A 10184-nucleotide genomic window follows, 5' to 3' on the forward strand; every position below is an offset into this window, starting at 1 on the left:
TGAGATTGGAGAAACAACATTCAGTCCCGTCATTATTTAGTAGACGCTAAACCTAAATTGAAATAGCTAACAACAATTTTCGCAGCCTCGCTTTCTTAGTAAATGTTAAGCCAGGAGACATCATTAAATAGACATTTCTGCGGTAAAATTAGCGGTAGAGTACTGTACGGTTAGGTTAGAAGCTACGTTCGAAGATTTCGTGGTCTAATGAATAAGACTAGCGGTGTACTTGTAGCGAGTGATGCTACTACATCTGCTTTCCAAATTTTTTTTTTATTGCCCTTGTAGGCAGACGAGCATACGGCCCACCTGATGGTGAGTGGTTACCGTCGCCCATGGACTTCAGCAATGCCAGGGGCAGAGCCAAGCCGCTGCCTACCGTTTAATACTCTCCACAAGCCTCGTTTGAACAAGGACATGTCATAGCGCTCGGGAAACACCGTGGAGGGGAGCTCATTCCATATTCCACAATCATCAATTTAGATTTATAAGTACATTTAAATAAGTACATACCTAATAAGTGTAAACTACCTCTGCGAGAAGGAAACACAGCGTTTAATAAAAGGAAACGTGTAAAACAATTAATTAGCACCAACACATTTGGACAGATGGTGAACATTACGATTAAGATTTTGACCTCATGTCTTAAAGTAGCATTCATGTCTATAAGCTCTGGTAGTCAATACTGTTACGCCGGTAAGAGTAACGCCATCTGTCATCAAATAGCAGATATCAAAAGAACTAGTAATATCGAGAACGCTCGAGAAGTGTAACGCCATCTATTATAAAATAGTGGAAACACATATTAAAACAACTCTTCCTATTGGGAATGCTCTCAATAATTTTATACTTGTCGTGTCAACTATAAAAGCGCTGCAGAGATGACATGAAGGCAGTTAGTAATCGAATCTACTCGAAGCAAAACAGCGAACGGATCACTTGAAGCGAAGCGGAAGAAGTGAATTGCGTATTGTGAAGTATTCCTTAAGTGGTCTAAGTATTGAATAGAGTTTTAATTTGTACTTCGGTTAAAGTTTTATTTATAACGAGGCGCAAATAGATATAAATATATGGCGCTGGCATAAAAAAAAAATACTACCTATGCCAGCGTGCCGGGCGACTTGATGAGCTCACGGGAATCTCTAACCAGAGGACGGTGCTCTAGCCCTGGCAAGAGCAGAGCTTCGCAGAATCTATCAATGGATGGGAAACGCGACCCACTGAGAAGATCCGACGAGAAACTCAGTGGGCTATGTTTGAAGAACCAGAAAGGCTCGTCCATTCGCTAGGTTGGATTATTAATCCTTTCAAGGTGACGATATTTGTCGCAAATAATCGTCTCAGTCAATGACCACTAATAGTATCTCTGGTCTCGTAATCAAATTTACTCTTAGAGCAGATATGTATAGTGTATTAATATGTGGACTCCGTTAATGTTAACCATTAAAAATAATTTACCAATCGTATCTTCGTCTTATTTTTTAATTGCCAATAAATTAAAACATTTGTCTGTATGGTCTTTGTATACATTTATTGAACCAAACCCTAAAGCCCTTCACTGAATTTGTTATTGTAATTAGACTGGGTTAGGCTCTGGAATTTCGGTTTACGAAATTTGAAGTAACGCTTACCAGACTTCGCAAGAATTCAGGACTAAATATCAGATCAGCATCATTCCGTATTAGTTATTCCGCATTAGAGTAGGAGAGACCTCTTGAGGCTCATTTTAAGAACATGAACAGAATTCAGAACATGTCATTTTTTCGGTCAAAATGAACAAAGAAGTCGAAAGTGAGTTCTCAAAACAGCATTTAATTTAGAAATTATTGGATTTCACTTTATTATATGTCTAGTTCCCATCAAAATTCCCATCTTAGTTAACTATGATGTATTTGATAATAGCGCCATACGATATCGGAACAAAAGTCATGCATTTGGTGCAAAATTATAATGTGTTAGGCACAAAATAATTTTACCTCTAGACGGCGTAGTAATACTAAAATTACGAGAGATCCTCTGACCCCGATGAATAAGGGACACTAAAGCGTCAAAACTGTGAATACCTGTTTACGGCCACCAAACGAAAAAGCGCTTAATGGATACTCACTTTGCAAATCAGTAAAGGCCACAAATGAACTACATTAGCAGTAACAGTGGTAGGAGCAAGTTTGCTGCCGGGCTTCGAAGGTATACGATTCATCAGCGGCGAAAAGGGCAGCAAAGGAGCTGATGTAGCATCCACTGGCACTTGATCATTTACCCACACGCAACGCCAAGCGCCCAAATGGAAAAGTCGCACTAGGTAACAACCTGAAAGGAGCTTTTGGTTTATATTGGCTTTACAGAATTATGTAAAAAAAAAAATTGTCTAGATGAGAGGATGAGCTCACAGTCCACCTGGTGTTAAGTAGTTACTGGAGCCTGTAGGCATCTACAACGTAAATGCGCCAACCACCTTGAGATATAAGTTCTAAGGTCTCAGTATAGTTACAACGGCTGTCCCACCCTTCAAACCGAAACGCATTATTGCTTCACGGCAGAAATGGGCAGAATTTACAGAATTATGTTATTAAGACTTACAGCAACACCATTTTGGTTTGACCAGTTTATGAGTATATTTAATCTAATTAAAACACTTCATTATATTATACTCAATGTTCGAATACCTTACAAATTGAAATAAAATATTACAAAATTCGTAAAAATTTCAAAATTGCAAATTACACATTGGTGAAAGATTTATTGAAAGATTCCTAATTAAAGCTCTTCAAAGCTGTGTAAAAGTTGTGTTTTTCAAAACTAAAAGCACATCAATATTGATCACCGTTTTTAGACAGCCCTGGTTTATGTTGTTGTCCACCGCTAGGCTTCATTCCGGGCGAGTAGATATGGAACTTCGCCCTCCATCCTTCCGGGGGCAAATTGAACAGAAAGTTCTCCCATTGGTGTTCAACCTGCGGTTTTTTTTTTATATAGTGGTATTTCTATTGTGTCGAAGGCCAGAACAGAAATAGGAGGTAGGGGGCTGCACTCAAGGGTTCAACCCAAAAATGAATTTTATTAACATAGTTCAGAGAGATTGCAGATTCCCTGATAATTCACAAGGATTAATTACAAATCAATGATTAATTAAGTATATACTACATAATATGGCTATAAATTTTTTGTAGTTTTTTTTGCGTTGGCTCCTCTATCGTTTATGGATTACTGGCTTCAGCGCTTCATTTAACTGCATTTAAGACTTTTATATTTTACTCAAGATGGAACGGTGCCATTAACATTGCAGTGTCTATGAGCTTCGGTGAACATTCAACAATAGGCAACGGAAAGCAATACTCAAACATAATGTAAAGATCGCAGCAATTGAGTTTTAACAAATCAAAAGTAAGCTTTTGTACCTTGTGAAACTTTCTCAACGAGCCGCGTCTCTAAAGCCTTTCACTTGTGAGCACTCACTTTTAAGTTTACTTGAGTAAAGTTTGCACTCAAAGTGTGAACTCATGTTGTGCAAGTTACAAAGAATACCTTTGAAATGTGGTTTAGTTTTCTTTTAAGTTGAACCGAGCTGGGTCCGTAGCAAAAACTGAAATTCTGATTGTGATCTAAATAGCATATTCCTACGTAATGTGAAGTCTGGTTATGACACTGGTGGTAGGACCTCTTGTGACTCCGCGCGGGTAGTGGTACCACCACCTTGCCTATTTCTGCCGTGAAGCAGTAATGCGTTTCGGTTTGAAGGGTGGGACAGCCGTTGTAACTATAATTGAGACCTTAGAACTTATATCTCAATGTGGGTGGCGCATTTACGTTGTAGATGTCTATGGGCTCCAGTAACCACTTAACACCAGATAGGCTGTGAGTTCGTCCACCCATCTAAGCAATAAAAATAAAAAAGAATGATCCGAGCTGGCAAGTAGGGAAAAGTTTTAAATTTTATGATGGCAATTCTAATGCAAGACGACAGATCAATCAACCTTAATTTACCCTTTATATTATAAACATAACCGATATGATCGAGTTAACTACTCTATCTAAATAATATTACAACATGATATGCCAAATGCCCAATAAATAAATTCATATTTACGATGATTCCTTCAGCCCTTTCCAGAATAAAGCAAATAGACATCACGCGTCTGCAGAAAGAAGATCTCAAGAGTACTTGAGCGTGACTGAGCTGAATGTCTGTCACTGACATTTTGCCGCCGTTGTTTTCCTGTGACCGAAATTATTAGCTATTAATTTTCACTACCAATCTAGCAGCCTAATTAATCCTAGCCCAGACTCGGCAGCATGTCGGCAGACCGATTGCTGACGAATTCAAAGACCCACTTCGGGCTGTTGCTCTCGTGGGGTCAAATAGAAAATGTTTCAAAGGAGCATTAGCATGGACCATTAGTGAGAACATTCTTCTGTCAACTGGTCATATATACAATTTACCATCATACTAAGTCGTCGAGAATCTATCCCCAAGCTGCAGTACTTAAAATCACTACATCAAAATACACACCATCTATCATAAAACACTATAAAAAAGATACCAAACGATAAAATTTTATCGAGAAATTGGATTTAATTAAAATTGGTATTTATTATTAATCCTGTGAATCTGTATCCTGAACATCATATGGTCTATTATGGTGAAACTAGAGGAGAACTGTATTTAGCTGTCAAAGTCTGGGGTTTGGATAATTATAAAGCTTATACCAGGCTTGGTATTTCTGGTTATCACTAATGTATACCAATAAAAGAAAGAAAGAAATCAGGAGTACGGTCACCGGTCACCTCAAAAACCGCTACATCTGCATTCCATCGACTCTTGGCTAGTTCTTCAGCCCTTATCCACTCATGTAGATACGCTCGAGCGGACCTTGGCAGCGGTTGCGTCTGTTCATCGAACCAGACGTAATCAGCTGGCGGTTTTGATGACGTCTTGCTCATCACCACATTCGCTCTAAAAGATGCTGGACCCTGGAAAAATAAGTTTTCGTATACCATCAGATACGGTTGGTTGGTTGTTCAGCAGTTACTTGTGGACACCTTAGTAGACAGCTTTCGTTCACCCTGAGATATTACACTGATGTATCATTGGGTATAGCAGCCATGACGTCCATATCACAGAGCTGGTGCTACAGACATTACTATCAGGGTAGAAAGTAGAGGTAGAATTGGGCAGAAAAAAGGTGTAACTAACTGTAAATCGTAATGACTTGTGTCTGTATGACTATGTGATATCTTTGAGGTTCAGTAACCAATTAATATCAGTTGGGCCGCGCTTTTTTTCTGTCTAGAAGGGGTTATAACAGTTGATTCCAGGCTGCAGTGGGGTCCTCACATATGCAAGTTAGCGAATAGACTTAGTTCTGCTGCGTTTGCGGTAAAAAAAATACGAACGTATACTGATGAAGATACGCATTTTGGCATTTTGCTATGGGGCAATGCTGCCGATGTCGAAACGATTTTCATCCTGCAGAAGAGGGCTATTCGTGCTATTTATAATATGCACCCGAGGGAATCCTTGAGGGACAAGTTTAAGGAAATCAAAATTCTAACTTTAGCGTCCCAATACATTTTTGAAAATTTATTGTACGTGCGTAAAAACATTGTAGAATTCCCCAGAGTCTGCGATTTGCATAATGTGAACACTAGGAACAAACATAGGCTTGCGTTGCCGGCGGCTCGAATTAAGAAAATAAGCAACTCTTTCAGGGGGCTGGGTGTACAGCTTTTCAACAAGATCCCACAAAACGTTCAACTACTACCTGTTCATAGATTTAAGAAAACTGTCAAGGAACGTTTGTGCAACAAGGCATATTATAAAGTTAAGGATTTTTTACTAGATGGCACTACGTGGGAATGAGGCGTTCGCTCCTGGCCTTTTCATTTTTCATTATTATTATTATTTATTTGAATTGTATTTTTTTGACTTGTTTTTTTGTATACTGTAAATATGTTTTCTTGTTTAAAAAAAAAGAAAATAGTTGAGAAAATACAAAAAAAAAAAAAACCCGCTGAGTTTGTTTCGCCGGTTCTTCTCAGGACTGTGGCTTTTTTTGGAACCGGTGGTAGAGTTAACATTTTCTTTTACATTTTGACATTCAACAAGTGTGTTTTTGATGACATCCAAGTTGAAATAAATGATTTTGAATTTGAATTTGAATTTGGGGTGTTTGGGTGTGTAATACTCATTGTTTAAGTATACTTGTTATGATGTAATGGGCTCATTTAATATCAGGTGAGAATATGAATATCTTGACTAGCACAGTAATAAAAGGCGTCGCGAGTCATTACCGTGGAGTTACACTGTGAATCAATATGTTAATCTAAGTAATTTTTTAGTCAGCTGACTTTGCAGATTGATGTATTTTATGTTATGCTATTATATATTATGTTATTACAAATACAATCAAGGTCTCAATCAGGCTTATAGAAACCTACCCTTTGCAGCAGAATTAAGCCCGATAATTATCGTGCATCATTTCCTACAAGCAGTAAAGAAATAAACAGTAATAGTACCGTCTGATCACAACAGCAAGAATGTTATTTTATTAGCAAAGTAACAAAACAATTAATACTCACAATGATTATAACGAAAGTTTATATAGCGTTACATAATTTTATAATAGAATTACGCGAATTTACCTAAAATTAAAGACAATCTTTGATTCCCGTAGTTATGTTACGTAATTCCATTATGATTTAAGTGTGTAAGTTTTAAAGCTATTAGCTTACGTCATTTAAAAGGAAATCTATACTAACATTATAAAGAGGAAAGATTTGTTTGTTTGTTTGTATTGAATAGACTCCGAAATTACTGAACCGGTTTGAAAAATTCTTTCACTGTTTGAAAGCTACACCATTCCCGAGTGACATAGCCTATAATCTTTTTTGAAAAAAATTAGGGATCCTTACAAAAACTCCAATAATGTAACCGAAGGTGTAAAAAAATTACCTAAAATATTCTTTACATCGCGTGCGCTGGGAAAACTATTGATGATAGAATAAAATAATTTACTACGACTTTGTAGAACACATTATTATTTACAAAAAGTGTCGCGACGGCATATGTCTAACTATTGAAGTTATGCCACAATAAGTGTTCTTTTATTTAAAAGAAAAACAACGTCAAATATCGTTGAAATTATTGTTAAAGAACCGAGCGGAGCCGGAGCGGGCCGCTAGTATGTAATATAATTGTATGTCACATACTGGCTCTTAATAATTGATGCTAAGATTACCTTGCGTTAAGAGGTACCTATAATAAATAATTAAGGAATATTGAGTCATAAGTGGTTATAAGCATGTCACCTAAGGATATTGAACTGTTTCCGGTTTTGAGTACTATTTTTATATTGTTTTGGATCTGCAGTATTCTTAACCATGTCGTAAATGAGCCATACGACCTCATAGATTTCAAAAACCGAGTGTAGCAATCTTGAAACCTTAGGTAGATCCCTTTTTACAGAGCAAGCCCGGGCTCATTCACTCTTCTAGCGGTCAAGAATGAGTTTCGAGCAAAATAAACAGGATATTTATACAACAATAAGATATTCGTTTTTAAATTTAAGTGAAGATCTTATCTTACCATTCCCCAAAGCTCTGGTTGCAATTCGTTGTCCCTAAATTCCCGAAAGGGACATTGGTATGGATCCACGTCGTAAACAATGATCTTAGTGACTTCAACATTCTTTTTCGACATTTTTCATAAACTTTTACATTAAACTGTTGTACACGCTTTTCAATAGTGATTGACACTAAAATTCTAAAGTAAGCGATCCACTAGTTTCAGCAATCGCGACGTTTTAGAATTACTTCAAACTACGTTCAATAATTTGAGCTGGAACTGGAGGATTTCTTTTTTGGTATGGGTTCAAGAAGTGTGTAAAAGGCGATAATGGTCTCTAGGCGAGTCGGGTGATGAGCTAGGTTGGGGCTCAAATCATTTGGCAGCTCGTATGTGTTTATAAACGATTTTCGCAATGTTTTATTGGCTTTTCGTTGAATAAAATCACTAAGTATTTTATTTTACTTTTATTTCACTTGATTTTTTATGTGCTGATAAGCTTAATAAGCTTAGGATCAACCTGGTGTTAAATGGTTGCGAGTACCCATACAACGCAAATATCGCCACTCAACTTGAGACAGGCCTAAAGTTTTGCCTGGCCGATAAACTCACCAATGGATCGCTACTTTACACTTTTGGACATTTGGAAATGTCATTTTTTTTTAAACACGCAAAAACAGGATTCATGTCATTTTCAAAATAAGTTTTTTTCAAGTAGTTTTAATTATTTGTTTTACTCAAACGGGAAGACAAGCTTGCGATACCGAAATTGCTCTTTTATATCAGTTATATCTACGGACATCACAAAGAAGGTGCCGCCGACATTTTGATATGTAGATATGTGTGCATCGTTGCAAAGATTTTTCTAGAATTGGAACGCTTTATTGCTTCGTGTGAGGTATAATAAGGTGTTGACACCCACCCGAGAAAGCTTACAATACTTCACAAAAGTACTACTATCGATAATGCGTATTGAATATTAATTATTTAATTCCTTTTTTTATTATTAAACTAATATCAAATTCTTCGTCACGGAAGTCATTTATGAAAAGCTGTTTGGTTCGTCTTTTATTTATTGCCTTTGTAGTTAAACGAGCATACGGCCCATCTGATGGTGAGTGGTTACGCCAGCAATCCCAGGGGCAGAGCTAAACCGCTGCTTACTGTTAAGTATTCTCCACAAGCCTCGTTTGAAGAAGGACATGTCATAGCGAAAATGTCGTATTTACTTGCAAACATTGGCTATTATGATTGGCGGGTAATGGCGGTTTATATTTTTATTTCGCTTGAGAGATTAACTCTGATATTTTTTTTTTTTAAACTAAAATCCTTAAGGGACGATACTGAGGGGTAACCTAACCGGGAAAAAACGTCAGAAACGTAAACACAGTGTACGACTTAACTTTGTAGTAACGTACGAAAAATAAAATATTTCTTTATTATGTATTTTTTATAAATCATGTTGAATAAAATAAAGTTGATAACTTTGTAAAGTAGTTTTTGGAACGAAGTTCCTTACGGCAGGCTTGGAGGGGATAGGGATTTTGCTGCGCGACCGAACTGAAAAAAAAATGATAGTAAAACCGTAAGAAAAAATCCGTGGAAAAAAGTGCGTGGAATAAACCCGTTAAATGAGACGTGCGCAGGCGCGACAGTCGTATATACACAAGCGAGTAGTGTATAATACCTTTCTCTTTCTCCCTCTTTCTTTTCGTTCTCTCATCCATTCTCTTTCTATTTTACGTAATTTATTATTTCCTAAAATACTGAATTTCCTAAATACTTAAATAAAAACTAATCAGCAAAATTTAAGAGAAAAATCAAGAAAACCTACATAAAATTGAGCACGTTTTTTTTTTTGCAAATTGTGTCGATTCTACATTAGCCGAAGGAACTTCGTTCCTACCTGGTGTCCCACGACACCACATCTTTTTTTTAATTATTTTTATCAATAAAAAATCATAATAAAAATGTATACCCGAATATTTTCTTTATACCTTAAATAGAACTTAAAATTAATATTTTTATAATAAGGAACTTCGTCCTTATCCGGTGTCCCACGACACCACACATCTTTTTTTATTGCTAAGGTGGATGGACGAGCTCACAGCCCACCTGGTGTTAAGTGGTTACTGGAGCCCATAGATATCTACAACGTAAATGCGCCACCCACCTTGAGATATAAGTTCTAAGGTCTCAAGTATAGTTAGTACGCACAGAGAAGGCTTTCACGGTAAATCGGATGACTTCCTGGATGAATGTACGACATAATAATATATCCGTCTGCATGGTATGCGGGCCTATCCAACTTAGTATTAACTTAGTTCATGTTTTGCTAATTATAGTAGTAATAGAAAGCTTCGTTGGTGTTACAAATTTCACTGTTTGATTATCAATTAAGAGCTAATATATTTTTATTGAGTTAATTCAATTAAAAATACTTTTACGATTTAATTACACGTTTTTTACTGTTGTTGTTACATTTTTTGTGAGTTTACGAATAATTTTACAAATTTCGTGGCCACGGTACAATGTATGTAACTGTAGGTACTTTTTTTCCCTTACTATTGTTATAACCTTGAGAGGCTATTTCAGCTTCGCCCTAACGTGTGTAGGTGAG

At 36.7% G+C, this 10184-nt stretch overlaps 1 protein-coding gene across 2 annotated transcripts in view; it reads right to left on the bottom strand.

Annotated features, from left to right (window-relative positions):
* The window catches only part of LOC105841617 (uncharacterized), a 29279-nt gene extending 21540 nt beyond the window's left edge, over window positions 1–7739 (bottom strand). For both annotated transcript variants that reach the window (XM_021348256.3, XM_062673242.1), the window contains exons 1-5: window positions 7586–7739; window positions 4786–4971; window positions 4088–4216; window positions 2825–2954; window positions 2108–2310 (exon numbers count right to left, since the gene is read on the bottom strand). In XM_021348256.3, the coding sequence (XP_021203931.2) occupies window positions 2108–2310; window positions 2825–2954; window positions 4088–4216; window positions 4786–4971; window positions 7586–7699 (762 nt within the window). In that variant the 5' untranslated portion in view covers window positions 7700–7739. The remainder of the gene's footprint in view (window positions 1–2107; window positions 2311–2824; window positions 2955–4087; window positions 4217–4785; window positions 4972–7585) is intronic.
* Between the last annotated feature and the right edge of the window lie 2445 nt (window positions 7740–10184).

Source organism: Bombyx mori, chromosome 17 (assembly GCF_030269925.1).
Source record: "Bombyx mori chromosome 17, ASM3026992v2".
Classification (NCBI taxonomy): Eukaryota; Metazoa; Arthropoda; class Insecta; order Lepidoptera; family Bombycidae; genus Bombyx; species Bombyx mori.